Source organism: Chrysochloris asiatica, unplaced genomic scaffold (assembly GCF_000296735.1).
Source record: "Chrysochloris asiatica unplaced genomic scaffold, ChrAsi1.0 scaffold00173, whole genome shotgun sequence".
Taxonomy (NCBI): Eukaryota; Metazoa; Chordata; class Mammalia; order Afrosoricida; family Chrysochloridae; genus Chrysochloris; species Chrysochloris asiatica.
The window spans coordinates 483,547-504,339 of NW_006408691.1; the positions used below are offsets into that span (position 1 = coordinate 483,547).

A 20,793-nucleotide genomic window follows, 5' to 3' on the forward strand; every position below is an offset into this window, starting at 1 on the left:
TGCCCCAAATTTTGGTACATTTGGTTTTTCATGTTGTAAAAATAAAGTCCTGTCCACAGTCTATGGCCTTGCCAACTGCTGGAGGTGGTGGTTTCAGTCCTCCTCCGAGAGCTGCAGGTCTTCAAGCTGGTCCTCGGGCCCCTGGGCCAGCTGCCACAGTTCCTGGGGATCCAGCCCCGCCTCCGTGTCTGCGCCGCCATCTGCTGGGAGTGAGGCCACATAAATCCCGCTCTATCAGGAGGAGCCAGCCCGGAGGTTACTCATCACTAATTAATCATGGCACTAATTAATTTATCGGAGCCGCTGTGCTGGCTGCCAGAGCAGCTGGGCTGGCCTCCTGGGATATGGGTAGTTAAGATCTGCCCACTTGGAGCTGCCCTTGAACAGCCTTTCCCCTGGCCCACTCCAGGTCCCACCAGCCTGGAACACTCACCATCAGAGTCACTGACATCATTTATGCTGCCACTGCTGCTGTCTTGCTCATCCCTCTCCTCCTCTGCCCTCTGCCGAACACTCAGGGATCCAGGTGTCCCTGAAAGGCAAGAGGAAAGGCCAGAGTGCTTGGCTAAGCAGAAACTATGCTGTAGGGAGGACACAACTGCCCTGGGGTCAGAACTCCCACGCTAGGGAAGCCTAGAACAGAGCCCCCAACTTCAAATCAAAGAAAGAGGCCAGTGAGGTGGGGCAAGAGCCAACGGCGACAGCCACTGGGGAGAGGTGTCCAGTCTGTCCATGGCCCACCTGTCCCTACTCCTTAAGGATGCTAGGGGTAGCCGAGAAGCATCCACCCCAATACCTGTCCTTGAGAGGCTAGGAGTGGCATCCTCGTCATCACTGTCTAGGTCAAAGAGGTCCTTGAACTCCTTCCGGTCCTCCTCCTTTCTGCCCCCGGCTCTCTGCCGCTTTATTTCTGGGAAGTTCAAGTCTTCCAGCTGAAGGACCAGCACAGTAGGTGTGAGGAGTGGGTGCAGGGCTGACCCTGACTCCCCTCACTCTCCTATCTGCTGCCCCACAGCAGGATCATCAGAGAAAGAGAGATTCTCAGGAAACACAAGGCAGGGGTCCAGTCTGACCATAACCACTTTCTGCTCCCTCCCTAGACCAGCTTTAGTCCCTCCTTTCCCCTCCCCCAGGCCCTGGTGGAAAACCCAGCAGGCCTGGGTCCCAGTAAGGTACCAATCAGTTCTCCTAGCTGACTGCTCCTCCAGGTGGGTGAGGGGACCCCTGAGCATACTCTCTACTTGACGTACACATGGCACTCAGGTTTCCCTCTCATGAATGTGATACTCTTCAACTCACCAGAGGCCCAGTCACAGCCCCCTTCCCCTCAAACTCCCTCAGCTGTCACACCCAGGACAGGGAGACAGACACAGACATGTCACACGAAGTCATCCCCCCATCCTGACAGGTCTAGTGTCACAAGGCAAAGCCCATCTTGTTGTCCCCCTCTTGAGTGACAAGGCCACTAGGCCTAGAAAGGCAACACCAGCTGGCATAGTCCCTATCCTGTCCAGTTCTACAGGGCCACCCATCTCTTTAGGCCAACAGCTGGTCTCTGCTTCATCACCCACCCACAAGCACCAGGATGGAAGGGGCAGGGGAGCCTGCCTCACCTGGCACTACATAGGGTACCGCAACTGTCCACCCAGGGTGGGGGGAGTTCTTGCCCCACGTCAGCCACCCCCTGCGCACCCGTTCTTTGCCGCTGATCTCCAGCTGTATCTCCCGGTCTCGAAGCTTCCTCCAGTGGCCATAGTACCTGATGAGTGGGGTCCCCTCTGCTCGGGTTTGTTTCTCCCAGGCATCCTGGGGGGTGGAGATGACTCAGTCACACCTGCCCTTGTCAAGCCAATTAGACGTCCCAACCCTTCCTCCTCCCACAACCTGCAGACTGACCACGGCCTGGCGATCAGATACACCAAAGGAGATGGCCTGGCGACGCTGGCGCACATACTCAGAATTCTCCTGCACCTTCTCAAGTAGCTGGCGCACCTGGCGACAATAGTTGGCCACCTTGCACTCCCGCAGGAAGGATTTCAGCTGCAGAGAGAGGGATGTCAGTCTGCCCCCATCTAGGAGGAAGGGGTTTACAGGAAATGGGATTTGGGTCCTATCTTATAGCACATCAGTGTGTGTACTGTAGAACAAGCCTGTGGAGAGGGTCCTTTTCAGAGGCTGAGGGCATGAGGGGTCCACCCTCCATAAATATGTCTCTCACCTGGGTGTTGTTGGGATTGCTCCAGTGAAGTGGCAGGAACTGAGCAGTTGAGAGAACCCCTGGGCCTGCAGGACCCATCGCTGGGTCTTTTACCAAAACCCACTGACCCTGTCTGTTCATTCATGGTCCCTTGGGACCTCAGGTCCAGAAACAGATATCCAACTTCCTGGTGTCATTGGTCGCTGAGGCTACTGGCCACCCACAGTGTGACTGTCAATAGTATGTAACTGTGTGTCAACACATCTGTGTACCACAGTTGTTGTTGTTAAGTGCCGTCGAGTCGGTTCTGACCCATAGCGACCCTGTACAGGGTTTCCGAGGGTGTAAATCTTTACGGGAGTAGAAAGCCTCATCTTTCTCCCACGGAGCGGCTGGTAGTTTCGAACCGCTGACCTTAAGGCTCGCAGCCCGATTCGTAACCACTACGCTACCAGTAAGTGAAAGCAATCACAGAAACCTTGATTAAAAGTACCAAAACGTGAAGCTATTTTCTCGACACATCTTCTATCAGGTTTATAGGCTTTGGAAGACTGTTTCCATCTCTTTAACCCTTCCCCCCAAAATTTGAGCTTTTCATCAAAATGGCAGTTTTGGCATCCTCATGAGACTCAAATCGTGTTCCTTTTAAATGTGGAATACTGAGAGAACAACGAAGTCTGAAGGGACAACATCAGGATTGTTGGGTGGGTGGGGTATGGTTTCCCACCAAAATTCTCCAAGGACTGCGCTTGAAAAAACAGGTGCAAGGTAGTAATGGAAACAAGTCCTTTGCTGATAACTTCCTGGCCTTTTTCTCATCAATGCAGTTTGCCATTTCCTTAAAACTTCTTCCTATAAGTCCCCCATGATCATCATGTATGTGTCTTTTGAGAAAATCTATCAACATTACAACTTTGGAATCCCCCAAAACAGTCACTGTTATAATCTCCTGAGTTGATCCCTCTGCCTCCCTGAATTTAACTCTGACCCAGAAGATCCCGAGAAGCCACAGTTTTGATTGTACTCTGTTCTCTGGGTCCTACTCCTAAATCCAAAGCCTGCCTGTTGACAACTGGCTCAATAAAATCATCTTCCCTAGTTTTGCTGTTGCTTAAAAGTCTGAGGTAAAAAAGTTCAGCTCTTTGAGCTTTGTGTAACACTTCTGATACTCAATGAGGTAAGAGCTTGCTGAGGCCAAGATGTCTGCTTGGAATTGAAAATACTGAGCCCTGATCCCAACTTCAACAGCTATCCCATCATGGAAAGTCTATGGTCTTCTCCCAGCAGTTTCTGGATGTCGGTCATAGTTTCTTCATTCATCGAAGCTGACGGTCTTCCCTCTCTTGTCTTTGAGGGCTTCCTGACTCCAACATTCTTCTGCCATCTAAAAACTATTGTTTTATTTGGGGCAGCATTTTCATATCCTTGTTTCATATCCTGGTTTTAATGATTTGGGAAGATGTCCACTTGACCTTTGTTAAAAATGTGATGTAAGCCCTGACCTCAAAATCCTATTTTTTCATAGCACAAAAACGTATCCTTTTTATGAAGGTACTAACCAGATAAGAGAGACCTGGTGTGGTCTTGTAGGATAAGCACTGGACTGCTAACCACAAGGTCAGCGGTTCAAAGCCACCAGTTGTTCCTTGGAAACCCTACACGGGGTTGCATGGGTTGAAATGACTTGACAGCACTTTACAAGCAGCGTACTACTGGGAGAATGTGTCTACAGTTGTCCACTAATCACAGACATGTTTTGTTTGGAATAAACCCATGCATGTATGAACTGGAACCCTCGTAGCAATACTTTTGGACTTACCCTTATGTAAGCGTGACCCAGTGATTGTAGTGTGCGCATGGACTGTACATGTCCACGTAAGTGTGTGATTGTGTATGTTCATATGTGACTCTATATATACAACTGTGTACTGTGCTGGCTCATGCTCACATATGCACACACATACATACACGTGTCTGGATGGGCCACTGAGTATCATGCGCAGTTCAGGTGTAAGCAGTAGCCCCCCACCTCTCCAGCAATGGCCTGTGATTCTTGGAGCTAATTCTGTAGCTCCCCAGGGCCCGATAGAAATTGGGTGTGGGTTTCCATGAGATGGAAACCATTTAGGCTAGGTAAAGGAATCCACATGGGGAGGGGCTCCAGAGAGGAGGGAGAATCTCCGCCCTGACCCTGTAGCACTAGGAAAATGAGACTGACCCCAACATCTGGAGCACAGGTAATAGCCCACCTTCACTCCACCCCCAGAGCTACGGCAGGGGTGCACTGGGGAATGGCCTGCTCTCCAGAGAGCCCTCATGGCCAATTTAGCCCCTGCAGAGTCTCCCTAGAACTATAGGAACAAGTGTTCTGTGGAGGGTGCCCCCACACACACATCGGGAACCCAGCCTGCCGCTTGGTTGAGCTGGTTGAGTTGGGGGGTGAGGGTCGAGCACAGACCTGTAGGACAGTGGGCAGTACCAGCTCCGGGAAGGCAATGCTGTGGGCCTGGCCCTGCAGATACTCCAGGGTGTGGTCACATAGCTGCTCCAGCAGGCCGTCCTGGGAACACATCAGAGAGGGCAGGCAATGGGCGTCAGGGCAGGTAGAGGAGGCACATCAGAACAGTGGGCCATCAAGACAGGAGTCAGGGTGTAAGGGGCACATCAGGATCGGGGTGGGTCTGAGGTAAGCAGTGCAGGAGGTGGGCAGGAGGATGACAGAGTAAGTCGGGGTGGGGTAGGCAGGACACAAGCACCCCAGAGGCCACCCCTGCAGCCTCACCGGGTATGCCTTCTCCTGTAGGTTCACGTTGGATAGCTTCAGGATCACAGCAAAGTTGATGGGCTTAGAACTCATGCGTCCCGGCTTCTTATTGAAGTTGACCTGCTGGAAAACCTGCCAGACGAGCAGCTTCAGGGCCCTGCCGTCTGCTGCTTGGAGCTCATTACCCCGGGACAGAACCCGAATGGTACCACTACTGTCTTCTCAGAGTGTCCGCCATGGCTGCTTGAGCCCCACACTTCCCAGAGTCTGGCCTCTCATCCAGAGTGGTGCCCAGGCTCTTTGACAACAAGCAGGATGAGCCCAGGGGTACATGTACAGTCCACAGAACCAGAACTTTCCCGCAGCATAGCTGGGACACAGGTAGCTGGGCCTGGGCTCTGAACCTGGGTACTCCCCTAAATCCAACGGCCCACAACCGGGAGACCCTGTGTATGGTGGGCGAAGACCCCTCACAGCTAAGGATTTATGCTGGCTACGCTCCTGTATTCAAAGAACAAGCCGTATGTCTCCCTGTGCACTACACCGTGCCTAGGCAAGGATGACCCTTTCTCTAGCTGACCTGAGGGCTGGGGTCTATAATTGCCTGCCAGTGAGAGAGGGAAAAGCAGGAGACTTTCTTCTGGAGGGGAGCCTGTGTTGGGAGTGTTGCATCAAGCTCTGGCAGGGGGCTGCCCACCCCTCCCCATCAGCGCTGCCTGGAAGCGAGAGACCAGAGAAAGAAGAAAGAGGAAGGAACGGAGGGAGAGCACCAGGGCTCAGGGAGACAGTGGGCAGAAAAGCACAAACAGAAAGTGATGCCCAGAACACAGGCACAAAGACCAATCCAGGGTGGGGGCCACGGTAGAGGCGCTGAGCCAAGAGCTACAGACTGGGCACTCAAGAGTTTCCGAGGTGACCACCAGGAGAATGTCGTTTCTAAAGGCTGTTAACAGCACCAAGCCGCAGCAGCCCTCTGGAGGGGAGCAGTGAGGCACAATCTGAGTTTCCTCTGCCTCCTTCCCCTGCCCCTTGTGGGGCAGCACACCACAGCCATGGTCCTACCTCCTGGTGGGCATGCAGTGACCACTGAGGCCTCTCCCAGAGAGGGATAAGAGATTCCTGGAAATGGGCTAGCCAGGCCTCACTTTGGGGAGACTCAGCTTCGAATTTCAGCTTCTCATGTCCACCATACACACACAACACACAGGCAGACATATAGCTCATACATATACACATGCCCACAAGTACATGCACCAGACACAGGAAGAGATCCACACGGGCAAAACCAGCACCCAGGCAGGCTTGGGCATCTGAGTCCTGTGACTCTATCCAAGCTCAAACCACAGCTAACTCTGCCCTCAGGCTAACACAACGCTGTCGGTACTGGCTGGTCGTAACCTTTGAGCAGCACTAGGGGGGCTGTTCACAGTCCCACAGAATCCACAAAGCAGGACAGGTGAGGACACTGGGGTGCAGGGAGGCTTGAGCTGGGGCCCAGAGCTGTGACGATGGATGTCGCAGACAGAAGGGGTACACCCCCACCTCCGCACACACACACTCACCTCAAGGAGGAAGGGGAGCACGGGGATGAAGGTGCCCGTGCTTTCTGAGAGCAGCGTCAGTGCACGTACACAGTGCAGGCGCAACGGGTAGAAGCGGGCGGTGGGGACCAGCCTGGGAGGGGGGTGAGAAGGGGTGAGAGGCCCCCAGGCTTGTGAGGCAGGTCTACTTGGCTTCTGCCACCAAGCTCCCCCCCCCCCACTACACCAAACCTACATGGGGATCCTTCCCCTCCAATGATGCTGTTGGCCCCCTCAATCCCTGGGGGCCCCCACCCAACTTCTACCTCAATTCCACTTTCATGAGGAACTCTTTCAAGTCTCCCCCTTCCCTGCCTCAGCCATCAGAGCTTTTCTAGGTTCACCTCCCAGACCCATCCACCTCAAGGTGTCTCTCTTTAGGGAACACGGGTGCCCCCTCCTGGCCAAGAGGTGCACAGAACAAGCGGCTACACAAGCTCTGGCTATAGGTTCATCCCATCCTGCGAGGATCAAAATCAAGGCTTGCCAGGAACATTTATGTCCAACCGTGGCACATGACCCCAGAGTGCTCACAAGTCCCCAGGATGCCTACGTGCTTCCTGTTGGGCTGGGGCCAACAGGAGTAGCTGGCACACAACGGATGACAAGTCCAGCTACCCACAAGGACATTAGGAGTGTCCAGGAGACCAAAGACTGCCCCCAGTGCTCCCCAGGGACTACTAAAACATATACCCCAAACATCAGTGGAGAACTTACCCTTCCTGGTCTTCCAGACATCCGTGTAATGCTGAATACCCAGGAAACCCCTCAGCACCCCAACCCTTGACCTCCAGGATGCCTGGTATAACTCTTAACTCCCCACCTTCAGCATGCCAGTAGGACCCCAGCCCCGGTCCAGACTCACTTGATGCAGCCAATGATGACCTGCACGAGGGGGTATATCAGGGGCTCCAGGGCCCCACTGGGGCAGAGGGTGCCCAGCACACGGCACCACAGGTGGAGGCAGTGTACAAACTGCCAGTTGTACACAGACTGGTACGTCTCCTGGTCACAGGGAGGACAAATCACTAGTAGAGTCCAAGTGGGATGAGGGGCCCTCTTCTCCAGCACAGAGTCCCACTGCACGCCCCCCATCCAGGGCTATGCCCCTAGTATGCCTGAGGCCTGCCACTCAGCCCATACCTTCTTCCGCATGGCCATGGCATTGCGCAAGTGGACGGCAAGTTGGCGGATGTAGAGAAAGGCATGCTGGTAGGTAGCAGCGGTGTCCAAGGCTAGCACCTCTGTCAGGGTGCGCTGCATGAAGGTGATGGGGGGCAGGGCACTGGGGGACGTGAACTTGCAGTTCTTCACATATGTGATGTACATTTGCTGCAGGAGAACTCAGTCAAGGTTGGTCTTGTGCTCCTGCGGCCCTGTGGAGTCTCCAGCCCCCCAGGTATCCCCACACCAGAAGGTCATGGTATAGGGCGCTGCAGCCAGATGAAGGTACCACCCACACAGGAGGCTTGCCACCCTCAGCGGAGAGCCCTCCCAGGCCAGTCACGTAGCACTCACTACCTTGAGTACAGGGCCCAGAAAGGTATCCTTCTTGTGTCGGCAGACTCTGACAAGAACCAGGAAGGCCAGCACACGCAGGGTCTCCTCACCAGTGCCCCACAGGACCACCATCCTCTGCGGAGGGCAGGTGTCATCACCCACCTAGATTCTCCACCTGGCAGCTCCTCTCCTCCCTCCTTGGGTAGCAGACTCCCAACCCCCACCTGAGGCCAGTGGTCTCTTGTCACTCCTGGGGACAGCACTTTCCAAAGCACCCCAGGAGGCAACCATGAGCAGTGTCAGAACCAGTCAGAGGGAAACAGATACTCAAGACAGAGTTCACGCCCCCGCCAGCAAGGGCAGCGCATATGTGTGCTGTGAACCCTGTCAGCTCACAACCTTGCAACACAATAAGCAAGCCTCGAGTGGTTCTGTCAGTGTTGGAAAGTGCCACGCAAGTGAGCTGTGTGTATGTGTGTGTGGTGAGGGCAGGATGTCCTGACTGCCGCCAGGAGAGGCTGAGATGGGGCGAGCAGGGAGTGTGCAGGGGTATGTCTGGGTTACAAAGGCCAGCCCACCTTGAGCAGAACGCGGCACTGCTGTGGGAAGGTCAGGAAGTATGGCACTGCGCTGCTGATGTGCTGAAGCACAGCCGCCGCCACTGTCGCCTCCGTCAGGCAGCTGGCCAGCTGGGGAGCAGCAGGGGACAGTGAGGCCCAAACCCAATCTCAGGTCTGGGTTCCCCCCAGCCTCAACAAGTCAGCACCTGTGTGACGGAGTTCAGGTAGGTCTTGATGTCCAGACGGAGCTTCCCCCACAATGGGCTGCTGGATGGTGGTGCCCCCCTGCGGAGACATCCCCCCCCCCCGCCCCGTTCTGTGACCTCTTGCATCGATACCCTCCTGTGCCAGCGTCCCCCTACTCCCAGAGGGGACAGGCCAGCAGCAGTGTGAGGGCTGGGGCCAGGTGAATGAATGGGACTCAGTCATCAGAGAGGAGGAAGCTAAGTCCAGGCTGGGAAAATAGTGGCGCAAAACTCAAAAGTTGAAACACACCCCAGGCCCCCAAGGAATCCCAGGTAGAGAACCCTTCTCAAAAAGGGAAAGAGGGTACCACCTACCACAGCCCAGCCTCTCCCAGAGTCTGCATGCCATGTCCAGAGGGCCACCAACCCCCTCACCTGGTGGCGTCCTTTGGGGCCTTGCTAAAGAGCAGCTTCTGGAGACAGCTGAGGAGGTCTCTGATGCAGAAGGTGACCACAGCGTTGAATACTGCCAGAGAGGGAGAAGCGTGTGGAGAAGTGGACGATGAGACACAAATGCCCCTGGGGTCTGCTCTTGAGACAAAGGACACACAGGGGAGAACCTGCGTCCAGGGACCCTTGCCCAGCTCACCTGCGCTGTCTGTAACCTGGAATCTGCAGTCCTCGGCACCTTCCTGGTCTCCTTGAGTGGTGGCCACAGCTGCTCGGAACGCCTGCACAACCTCATGGAACAGCTTTGGTGTGAGGTGCTGTTGGAGAGGCAAGGGGACCCAGGGAAGCTGACAGAGCTCATGGAACTACCTGAGAAAGGCACCTTGGCTCAGTCACATTAATAGACGTAGGGGTAGAGGTGGGGGCCAGGGTGGCTGAGCCAGAGACCAGAACCTTCCGAGAGGGCAGGACATGAGAGGTTGGCTCTTAGAGCATAGCCGGCTCCCAGGTGGTATGGGATACTCTCTTTCCCATCATCTTTCTCACAGAGATCATGGTGGACCCCTCAGAATAAGGACCCTTATTCCCTAGACTAACAAAGCAGAGAAACCCAGACCCAGCCTCAGTAAACTGTAGGCAGCAAGAACCCGAGAGGAGACGGAGAAGACAGCTCTGTAAAGGAAGGGGCAGGCCTGGGGCCAGTCTGGTACATCAGGGAAGGATCCTCTCAAGGGGGCCCCTGTGAAGCCCCAAAAAACTATATGAGGGGAATCAAGTGTCCACACCCCACCCCTTACCTTCGCTGACTGCTTCCAGTATTCAACCATGGCGAGGGTCACAGGGATTGAATCCCTCTTCTTCCCCTGCAGTCCCTTAGGGACTTTGTCCCCAGCCTCCGCTCCATCCTCCTCCTCCTCCTCCTCCTCGCTTGCTTCCTTTGCAGGCACAGAAGGCCAAGGTGGGATGTATCTTATTGGTCACAGGTGACTCCCTTCCCTCAGTTCTACCCAGTCCCCTCACCTCCAGCATGCTGGGCAAGGAGTGAAACTGCTCCTCTTCATCCTCAGAACTGTCTGACTCGCTGAAGTTCAGCAGACTCTGGTCGTTCTCCTGCAGGAATTTGTAGAACTCCGGGTCCTTGTCCTTTAGCCGAGAGAGCTGGTCCTTATGCTCAGCAGCATGGCCTTTCCGCCTACTGAGAAGGCAAAGGGTTAGCAAACCCAGTGGGTCATCAGAGTCAGCTAGGGGGATTCCTATCCCCACCAAACTGCCTGCTTGCGACCGTCTGGGAAACTACAGGAGTAAGTCTGCTTGTTCTGACATAGTATGGAGCCAACAATCTAGGGTGCACAATTCCCCAATTCCAGACTATATACCTGACGGTCTCTTGACACCTTTTCACATGTCCTCTGACACTACATTCAACCCACACACTCGCATCCTGAACTCCAAATTCAAATCTCACTGCCACAGAGTGGATTTTGACTGACAGCAACCTGATAGAACAGAGCAGAACTGCTCTACAGAATTTCTAGGCCTGCAAATCGTTCTCCAGCAGAACAGCTGGTCAGTTTCCAAGGCCAAACTTATGGTTAGCAGTCAGATGCTTAACCCACTGCACTACCAGGGCTCCTGTCCTGAACTCCCCATCTCACTAAACTCATTCTATGTACACTCTGTTCCCCCTAAGCTGTTAACTCCATCCTTCCAGGCACTTGAATGAAAAAGCCTGAGTTGTCCTTAAACTTCTCTCTCACACGTCTCTCCCATCACTGAAGATTCAAACCACCAACATTCTCAGCTACTATAGCAGCCTCCCTGGACGCCTAGTGTGGCACTGTAGGCTCAGCACATTGTGGGCTGTGAAATACAAGGTTGGCAGTTCAAACCCACCAGCTGCTTCTCGGAAACTCTATATGGGGTCTCTGTAAGTCAGAGATGACTTGACAGTACTTAACAATAACACCACAGTGGCCTTCCAGCAAGTTCCCAGCTTTCATTCCAGAATAGCACCCAAAGGACCCTTTATGTCATATGATGTTACTGCTCTGTTCAAAAACCTCCAACTATCTTCCCACTTTACCAAGACGGCTGATAACCTACAGCCTTAAGACCTGGTCCCTCTACATCTCTGCGGGTTCATCTCCAATGCTCTCTTGCTCAGCCCCTCCACAACACTCAGCTCTCACTGTTCTCAAGCACATCAAACATGCTCCAACTTCACAATCCTTGCATTTCTCTGTCCCTTCTGCCTATGTAGCTTACAGTCTGAGCTTGAACTCCAATGTTACCTCCACAACCTGCCTCCTCCATGTAACAATGCAACGCCATCCTTCTTCCGAACTGTCTCTTATCCCTCTAGCCCTTTCTGTTCATTTCTTCCACTCCAAAGCACTTCCCTCTCCCAGTACACTTCGAATTGATCCCTAGCCTAAAACTAGACAACATTCTCTAAACCAGATACTTCACATAGTCCAGTAATGCAAGACGACCATTTAGATAGAAATCTGACACAAAACAAGGGCTCATCGTATACCAAGTAAGAAATTGAAAAAGTTGAAAGAAACTGGGGTAGAGTTGAGAGGCCTCTAGGCCTTACCCCCAAGGTCCCAGGGAAGGCCAGCATCCTCGAACCGAGGCGGGTATAAGCGAAAGGGTTCCGCCTACGTACGTTCCGTGGGAGAATGCGCCGCCCCGCTCACCTGGCCGGGGGGCTTCCGCCTGGTCTTTGCGAGCTCCGGGCAAGTCCTTGTGCCTTTCGCACTTCCGCTCCCGGGGCGCCTTCGGGATCGGATTCGGATTCCGAGTCAAAGCCAGAAGCCAGGAACTCATCCACCGTCAGCTCCGCCAAGCGCCTGTGGGTCACAATGTCGCAATCACGGCAGCACGCCATCCCGGCTTGCTTCACCCCGCCATCCCAGGAGCACGAAAAGGGATGCGGAAAGTTCATTTGAATGCCCGTAGCCGCCGGACGCCCAAGAGGTCCTAGAACCCTCAAACTCACCTTTTCCGACTCCGCGCCGTCTCCATGCCAGCCAGCCTGCTTGCAGCGTGCGCTCTACTTCCGGGTCCAAAATGCAAAGCGTTGCCGCACTTCCTCCGGCACTTCGCCTCGCCCCGCCCCGCCCCGCCCCGCCCCGCGATTGACTCTGAGGTTATAGGACCTTGGAGCCAGCGGACTCCAGGCTGGAGGGTGTCTACGTTTCCACCTTCAGCTGGCAGCGAGGTGCCATGCATGCGATTCAGTCACAGCATCCGCACACATCCGCTGAGTGCGGGATGAGTCCTGAAATACTTCTCACAACTCTGCGGGCCCGGTTAGCGTCCTCTGTGAGGAATGGAATCAGGACGCCTGCCCATCGCTGTCCGCCGCCTGTTAGCCCAGATCCGGCCTCCCCCTCAAGCCGTCTGATCCCCACCAAGACTCTGGAAGCACGTGTGTCACCTGGTGCAGGAAAAGTGTAACAAAGAGAATAATATACATAGAGCTCTCACAAATTAATAATAAAAAGCCACCGACCCAGTAGGAATGACAGACAGCAGCGATGTAAACAGACAGACCTCCCTCAAAATGTTGCCTTGAAGCCAGGCCGTGCCTGTGAGAAAGGCCAGTAGCAGCGACTCAGGAGGGGGCTGTGTGGTGCAGCAAGGAGGGGTCATCAGCCCTCAACCCCGAGAGCCCCCTCTAGACAGGTCAGAGAGGGGTAGATCTTTTCCCCTCGTGTTTGTCTGCTCCAACAGCAGGTGCAAAGTCCCAGAGGCCGGAAGTGGTCTTGGAAAGGGAAGGTGGGACGAGGGTGGCCTAAATGTACCACGTCACAGAACCCGATAGCCCACAGAACCCACTAGCCCACACCAGGGAGCTAGCGTTCAATGGGAGAGAAGCTCAGTACTTTTTGTTGTTAAGTGATGTCCAGTGGATCCGGACTCATAGTTTGGAAAGTCAAGGGCTAGGGATTGGGAGGAGGTGTGGCGCTGTGGGAGAACGCACTGGACCGCAAAGTTGGTTTGAACTGCGAAGTAGACTGTTCAAATTTATCTGCCACTCCTTGGAAACCCTATACAGGGTTGCAAGGAGTCTGAGTCGACTCGATGGCACTTAACAACAACAATAACAACAGGGGTTGGGAGGAGTCCTGTTGTGGCGCTGTAGGATAAGCAATGAACAGCGAGTCGGTTTGAACCGCTATATCGGTGGTTCAAACTCACCAGCCGCTCCTTGGAAACCCTATACAGGGTCGCTAGGAGTTGGAATCCACTCAAAGGCACTTAACAACAACAAAGGGGTTGGGAACCGGCTGGGAGCTGGCATAGGTCTTGCCCAGAGTTTCCTGTGGAGGAGTTCCTAGCCGGTTCAGGTCCTGTCCCGAACCTACTGTAAGAAGCGATAACGGGCGTAACACGGGCGTGTTTTCCCCAAGGAAGGGGAGGGAGGGTGACTTCAAGAGATGGAGATGGCGGGCGGGGACGATGGTCTAAGGAGCTGGAGGCGAGCGGTGCCGCCGAGGCCGCCTAGAGGAGGAAGACAGTAGGCGGAGCCCCTGCGCGGTGACGAATGGAGGATCCGAAACTGCTGCAGAGGCGGGGCGGGCGGCGCCGAGAAACAGCAGGTTGCGGGCTAGTAGCTGGAGCGAACTCCGAGCCGGCTGCCTCCGCCAAGCAGTCCTCCAGCATCCGTGAGTCCTTCAGTCTGTCTGTAGGTCCGGAGACCGAGCCCATGCAGCCGCGCAACGAGCGCCCGGCCGGCAGGACGCAGAGCCCGGAGCACGGCAGCCCGGGGCCCGGGCCCGAGGCGCCGCCACCGCAGCCGCCACCGCAGCCGCCGGCGTGAGTGGGCCCGGGAGGTCGTGAAAGGGACGTGATGGCCCAGGGGTCACTGAGGTGGCTAGAGGAGGTCTCGAGTGCGGGTCGGGAGGAGAGACCTGGAGGGAAGGAGAGAAGGGCAGGGGACGAGGCGCTGATCCTACTCTGGAGACCCAGTACCCGCATACCCCGTTCCATGGAGGGTCTGCCTGCATCGCTCACTGCCCTCAAGATGCCACCGGGTCCTCATCTCTGGGGTCAGCTCCCCTGTACCTCTGCCCTTCCATTCATTTTCGGACCATGTGGGTGCGGGCAGTCATCCAGCCCCCGGTGTTGCAGTCTGCAGAGGCCTGTTTCATTCCCCACTGCCCTTGAACCTTGGGTGGTGCATAGACTCAGACAATCCTTATGCAGAATAAGGGTGCAGTGTGCTTGGAAGAGCTTGGGTTCAGAGCACGGCTCATTGCGTACTGACCACCTTTACCCTTCATGCATGTCCTGTTCCCCTGGCATTGCTGAGGATGACAGACTCCTTTCCAGAGGAGCCAGCTGGCTGGTGGGGACAGAAAGGGTGGCTGACAATCAATGGACAAAGGACTCAGAGGACTGAGGGAGCTTGGTTCTTACGGGGCCTGGGCACAGGGGCCTTGGTGCCCAAGAGAAGCGTGGGCATAGGGGACTTGGCAGCATAGCAGCCAGGGCACCAGGTCCATGAGGGACTTTGGTCCATCTGTGTACTCTAAGAGATATAAGGCAAGGCTCCAGGGGGGCTTCTGGACATAAGAGGCAGCACAGGGCAAGTGGGTGCCAGGTCTGGCACAGGGCTGGGAGGTGGTGGGAGCTGGGAGAGGGGACAAAGTGGGTGGCTTGGACCCCTGACCAGCCATCCCCCACAGCCCTGAGGCCGAGCGAGCGCGACCCCGGCAGCCCTGGCCTACAGTACCAATGGAGGGAGCCATGCAACTGCTGAGTCGTGAGGGCCACAGCGTGGCCCACAACTCCAAACGGCACTACCACGACGCATTTGTAGCCATGAGCCGCATGAGGCAGCGAGGCCTCCTCTGTGATATCGTCTTGCACGTGGCCACCAAGGAGATCCGAGCACACAAAGTTGTGTTGGCTTCCTGCAGCCCCTACTTCCATGCCATGTTCACAAGTAAGTGCACAGCCCTCAGCTTGGGGCTGGGGGCTAATCGGCGCAGGTTTTCCGGACGAGGACCAGCCTGTTCTGCTGTCCCCAGATGAGATGAGTGAGAGCCGCCAGACACATGTGACACTGCATGACATCGACCCTCAGGCGTTGGACCAGCTGGTTCAGTTTGCATACACGGCTGAGATTGTAGTGGGCGAGGGCAATGTGCAGGTGAGACCACAGACCCTTAGTGTCTTGTGACACTCTGTCCAGGGCTCCATTCCCCCTTTGTGCTTCCTGCAACCCCTGTGTCTTTTTTCCACGTTCCCCTTGGCTCCCATCATCCTTGTCCCATGGCCCTACACCCCCCTCCTTCCTGTCCCTGTGCTTGCAGACTCTGCTCCCGGCTGCCAGCCTCCTGCAGCTGAATGGTGTCCGAGATGCCTGCTGCAAGTTCCTGCTGAGTCAGCTTGACCCGTCCAATTGCCTGGGCATCCGGGGCTTCGCTGACACACACTCTTGCAGTGACCTGCTCAAGGCAGCCCACAGGTACGTGCTGCAGCACTTCGTGGACGTGGCCAAGACTGAGGAGTTCATGCTGCTGCCGCTGAAGCAGGTAACACCACCAGCCTCAGACCCTGCCCTGGGCCCCAGTCCTCACCTTTGACACCCAATCCATCCCACCTACCCTCCTTCTGCCTACAGCCCTGGGCCCTAGACCCCAGGAACTGGATCTAAGGTTCTGGACTCTGCTTGGCCCCTCCCCAGGAACACTGGGCCCCTGGCCGGGCAGATGCTTCCCCTCAGGCAGTCTCAGGCTCCCTGGCCCCTTCCCCCAACCTGGCCTAGCCTAAGGCCCCATCCCCAGGTGCTGGAGTTGGTCTCCAGTGACAACCTGAATGTGCCCTCTGAAGAGGATGTCTACCGTGCTGTCCTGAGCTGGGTCAAGCATGACGTGGATGCACGGAGGCAGCATGTCCCTAGGGTAAGGCTGGCCCTGGGTGTCCACTGGCCAGAAGGGAACACAGGTGGCTGAGGGGATCCATGATCAGGGTCCTGGGGCCAGACTGAAGAGGCGTATGAGAGCTCTCAGGAGAAGTCCAGCAAGGGGGCGTGTGTCCCCAGGGCCTGCCTGACCTAGCACCTCCTAACCTCAGCTGATGAAGTGCGTGCGGCTACCCCTGTTGAGCCGAGACTTTCTGCTGGGTCACGTGGATGCCGAGGGCCTGGTGCGCCACCACCCTGACTGCAAAGACCTGCTCATCGAGGCCCTCAAGTTCCACCTGCTGCCTGAGCAGAGGGGTGTCCTGGGCACCAGTAGAACACGGCCACGGCGCTGTGAGGGTGCTGGCCCAGTGCTCTTTGCTGTGGGTACGCCCATGCCTACCACGTCCCTACTGCATCCTCACCATCTCTCCACACCTGCAGCAGCTCCTCTTGTGACCATCATGTCCCCACCTACCCCTGTCATCTCCCCATACACATCCACAGTATGACCCCCCCCATGTGTCTATCTCACCTCCACCCTTCATTTGTCACATCCCTGCCCACATCCACCATGTCCCCACCACATCTCCATGTGTGGCTCTTCTTCTGTGACCACCACATCCCCTGTGTCTGTTTGCCACATTCCTGCCACATCTCCACTACCTTTCTCTTCTGTCTGTCACCATCTTGTGCAGCCTCGCTACACCCTTATACTCTTGTGATCCCCTCTGCCCCGCCGTGCCCACTATATCACTGCCACACACACACACACCCCTCCCCCCCAGCCATATCCATGCAGCCACAACCTACCTGCCTCCAGCATGGTCCGTTCCGTTTCCACACCCTTCCATCCCTGTCTGTACCCTGTCCCCAGTTTAGCTCCACCATGTTTCTGTACCCCCTGTCCCCATACCTGCCACACCCCTGCACCTGCCACAAACACATCAGATCCCTACCACATGCCCAGCTGCACCTGCCCCCATCTCAACCTGGAGCCCCCCCAGGACCTGGTGCTGCATGACCCACCCCACCAGATCCCTGGGCACACCTTCTGCTCTCAGGTGGTGGGAGCTTGTTTGCCATCCATGGAGACTGCGAGGCCTACGACACACGCACTGACCGCTGGCACGTGGTGGCTTCCATGTCCACGCGCCGGGCCCGAGTGGGCGTGGCAGCCATCAGCAACCGACTGTATGCTGTGGGCGGGTAAGCACAGGGCAGTCATGGGTCGGGCTCCTCATGCACCCTCTGGCTCAGCTCTGACTCCAACGGGGCCCTCCCCAGCTACGACGGAACCTCGGACCTGGCCACTGTGGAATCATATGACCCTGTCACCAACATGTGGCAGCCTGAGGTGTCCATGGGCACGAGGCGCAGCTGCTTGGGTGTGGCCCCTCTGCATGGGCTGCTCTACGCGACTGGTGGCTATGATGGGGCCTCCTGCCTCAACAGGTGCGCGGGCCAGACCAGGACTGCCCAGGACCACAGGGTCATGGCCAGCCAGGAACTAAGAGGTCTCTAGCCCCTTACTGTCCTTCCAGCCCAGACAGGCCCTCCCCTGTCTGATCAATGGGTAGTCCAAGTCAGTGGGGTTCTGGGGTCAGGGCTTCACTGGGATTCTGTCCATGGGGCCCTGAAGACTCTTCTGGACCTGGACAGCTTCCCTACCCACTTTTGGGGTCAGCAAAGTTCTTCATCTGCAGTGCCGAGCGCTATGACCCACTGACAGGAGCGTGGACATCCATCGCTGCCATGAGCACCCGGAGGCGCTATGTACGCGTAGCCACACTTGGTGGGTGACTCACTGCTGGCATGCGACCCACCCCTGCCTGCCCCCTTTCCCCTGGGGGGCCCCAGCACACAGTGGGCACTCAGGGGCACCTCCACTCGCAGATGGGAGCCTGTACGCCGTGGGCGGCTACGACAGCTCTTCACATCTGGCCACCGTGGAGAAATACGAGCCCCAGGTGGGTGGTGTGCCCAACCACAAACCACCGCCACCTTCCAACCACTGTCACTTCTTCCCCAACCACTGTCCCTTCCCAATGGCCAGTCTCTAACTGCTATTCCACGGACTACAGTTCCTCTGACCACTGCCCCACAACTGTTTTAACTGCCGTACTCCTGGACTACCATCCCTGATTGCTGCCCCAAACACCGAGCCCACCATTGCTGCCCCTACTCTGGAGCTCTGCAGGGCCCTCAGCTCAGCGCCCTGCTGTCTGCAGGTGAATGCGTGGACACCCGTGGCCTCCATGCTGAGCCGGCGCAGCTCAGCGGGCGTGGCAGTGCTAGAGGGCGCCCTCTATGTGGCTGGGGGCAATGACGGCACGAGCTGTCTCAACTCTGTGGAGAGGTTCAGCCCCAAGGCCAGCTCCTGGGAGAGCGTGGCACCCATGAACATTCGAAGGTCTGCAGGCACAGGCTCATTCATGTCCGGTGGGGAGGGGTGGGCAGTATCCTGGGGGTACCCATGGGGGCTGTTCCAGGGAGGAAAAGTCCTGGAGTGATGTCCATGGGGGTCCCCAAAAGAGAGGTATCCATGCGGGAGAGGGGGTTGTCTCACCCCGTGCAGCAGGTCTGTCCTCCCAGAGATAGAGGCCCCTATGGATCTGCTTCTGGACTGGTACCCACTCCCCCTCCTGTGGCCCCTCAGGAGCACACATGACCTAGTGGCCATGGATGGATGGCTGTATGCTGTGGGGGGCAATGATGGCAGCTCCAGCCTCAACTCCATCGAGAAGTACAACCCCCGGACCAACAAGTGGGTGGCCGCGTCCTGCATGTTCACGCGGCGCAGCAGTGTTGGTGTGGCCGTGTTGGAGCTGTTGAACTTCCCCCCACCCTCCTCACCCACGCTGTCTGTGTCTTCCACCAGCCTCTGACCCGCAGCGCCTTGCACTGGCGCCCAGATGCCTTAAGCCCCCGGGCGGCCCCAGCTCCTCCCTCCCTCATCCCCACAAGTTGGGGCAGGGTCCCCGGCCATTCCACCAGGGACGCTGGGCACCTCCATCCACGTATGTGTGTTGGTATGTCTGTGTGCGTCCCTGTTAATTTATTTACTCATTTACTTGTCCACTTATTTATTGCCCAGCGAGCACCACCCCAGCTGCCAGTTTGTTTACTCTCAAAATGTTTGGGACCCCATATATTTGGGACCAAACTACCCTCCTGGGGGTCCTTCTGTCCACTCCTGGCCTTGGGAGTAGCAGTAATCGGGGAGGAGACCCTCACTGCCCCCAGAGTCTCAGACCTGGAGGCACCAACTGAGAATCTGGGGCGGGGCATCCAGCATGTCAGTGCCAAACAAGCTGGGCCTTGAGACCCGGCTCTCCTCAGCAGGTGTAGACCCCCACCTCCCCACCGAGCGCCTCCTCCTCATGTCCACATCTGTCTCCTGGGCCCAAGCTAAGTGGGGCCACGTGCACACCTTTGCAATCAGTGTGCACAGACCCAATGTAGCAATACTCACTGACTTGGATAATAAACATGTCTCAGACTCTTTGGGCTGCAGCTAACCTCTGTCCCTGGGTGGCTGGACAGCTGGAGGACCTGCATGCTGTCCTGTCCCTCTGGTTAGGTCTATGGGAAGGGATCTTTGGGAGGTCCACTGAGGGTGTCCATGGAGGAAGCATCTGAAGTTAGGGCAGCCAACACCTTACCCTAGTGTCCCTAGTACATAGCGGAAGTTTCTGGGGAGGCCCCGCAGAGGAGACCAGGAACTCTGGCAGCAGCAAAGATGTCAGCAGCAACATTGGAAGCACATTGCCTTTTGGTCCTGGAGCATGGGGAACAGTCTTCCAGGATTCTGCATTAGCCAACCTGGAAGTCTCTGGCAGAGGGTGGGGAACTGGGGGTGGGGGTCGGGTAGAAGTGACAGAGAAGAGTCCCAGCTTCCCATGGGGCTTACTTCTGCTCCTGCAGCTGAGGGTGCGCAAGCTCCCAGACAGTCACCAGTGACTCAGAGACTGGGGATTTAGGTGGAAACAGGATGTGTGCTCAGCAGGGGGCTGGGAGAGGACCCGGTCCACCAGGGTCCACTGAGATCACCCGAGGTCACTGGGACCTTTGGGATCACCAGGTTCTCACAGGGCTATTGGACTTATCTGGGGGGGTCACAGCATTTACACAGGGGGGGTCACAGGGTTCACCCTGAGTGCCACAGGGTTCATAGGGCTCACCTGGGTCCAGCAGGTCTCTGGGGGGGGTCATTGTTGTTGTTAAGTGCCTTTGAGTTGATTCTGACCCATAGTGACCCTGTATAGGGTTTCCAAGGAGCAGCTGGTGAGCTTGAACCACCAACCTTGCAGTTCAAACAACTTTGCAGACTGACGCTTGAGCCCACAGTGCCACACCAGGACCCTGCTGGGGGGTCATTAGTGATCACGAAACTCAATGGGGTCACTGGACTCTCCAGGGGCCAATGGGGGTCACTGAGCTCTCACAGCATTCCCTGGTGCCCCCACTTTGAGCGCAGGCCATTGTGGCCACTTCGGTGCACTGGAAGCTGAGGTGGGTTTTGGTCCAGGCCAAGGGGTGCCCCTGGTGGTCATTCACGTGTCGACAGAAACCTGTAGGGCTCAGGTAAGCCCTTTCCTACCAGAATGGGCCCCGCCCCGGCTGGCTTGCTGGGCG

General features: G+C 56.4%; 2 protein-coding genes across 2 annotated transcripts; one reads left to right on the plus strand and one right to left on the minus strand.

The window, feature by feature from the left end:
* Positions 1–93: 93 nt before the first annotated feature.
* On the minus strand, positions 94–12,084 carry NOC2L (nucleolar complex associated 2 homolog (S. cerevisiae)). Its single transcript, XM_006871698.1, has 18 exons — positions 11,939–12,084; positions 10,257–10,431; positions 10,034–10,171; positions 9,436–9,553; positions 9,222–9,312; positions 8,808–8,886; positions 8,620–8,730; positions 8,063–8,176; positions 7,685–7,873; positions 7,407–7,546; positions 6,524–6,635; positions 4,980–5,093; positions 4,656–4,757; positions 1,897–2,040; positions 1,693–1,806; positions 797–932; positions 434–532; positions 94–200 (listed from the first exon to the last, which is right to left on the minus strand). The coding sequence occupies exons 2-18, from the start codon at positions 10,263–10,265 to the stop codon at positions 94–96; spliced, it is 1,917 nt and encodes a 638-aa protein (XP_006871760.1). The 5' UTR covers positions 10,266–10,431; positions 11,939–12,084.
* A 1,786-nt stretch (positions 12,085–13,870) lies between these two features.
* On the plus strand, positions 13,871–19,080 carry KLHL17 (kelch-like family member 17). Its single transcript, XM_006871699.1, has 12 exons — positions 13,871–14,063; positions 14,936–15,195; positions 15,281–15,402; positions 15,566–15,787; positions 16,040–16,156; positions 16,329–16,542; positions 17,220–17,364; positions 17,443–17,610; positions 17,862–17,950; positions 18,052–18,125; positions 18,387–18,568; positions 18,815–19,080. Exons 1-12 carry the CDS (start codon positions 13,954–13,956, stop codon positions 19,041–19,043), a joined length of 1,932 nt encoding a protein of 643 aa, XP_006871761.1. The 5' UTR covers positions 13,871–13,953; the 3' UTR covers positions 19,044–19,080.
* The last annotated feature ends 1,713 nt before the right edge of the window (positions 19,081–20,793 follow it).

Excerpts from the sequence above, each read along its gene's own strand:
- NOC2L (XM_006871698.1), bottom strand. Across the intron at positions 8,887-9,221 it reads GCCCCAAAGGACGCCACCAG|GGGGGCACCACCATCCAGCA; the intron begins GTGAGGGGGTTG and ends ATGTCTCCGCAG. Across the intron at positions 1,807-1,896 it reads TATCTGATCGCCAGGCCGTG|GATGCCTGGGAGAAACAAAC; the intron begins GTCAGTCTGCAG and ends TCCACCCCCCAG.
- KLHL17 (XM_006871699.1), top strand. The coding sequence starts at position 13,954 with ATGCAGCCGCGCAACGAGCGCCCGGCCGGCAGGACGCAGAGCCCGGAG. Across the intron at positions 14,064-14,935 it reads CCGCCACCGCAGCCGCCGGC|CCCTGAGGCCGAGCGAGCGC; the intron begins GTGAGTGGGCCC and ends CATCCCCCACAG. Across the intron at positions 17,365-17,442 it reads CGACTGTATGCTGTGGGCGG|CTACGACGGAACCTCGGACC; the intron begins GTAAGCACAGGG and ends GGCCCTCCCCAG.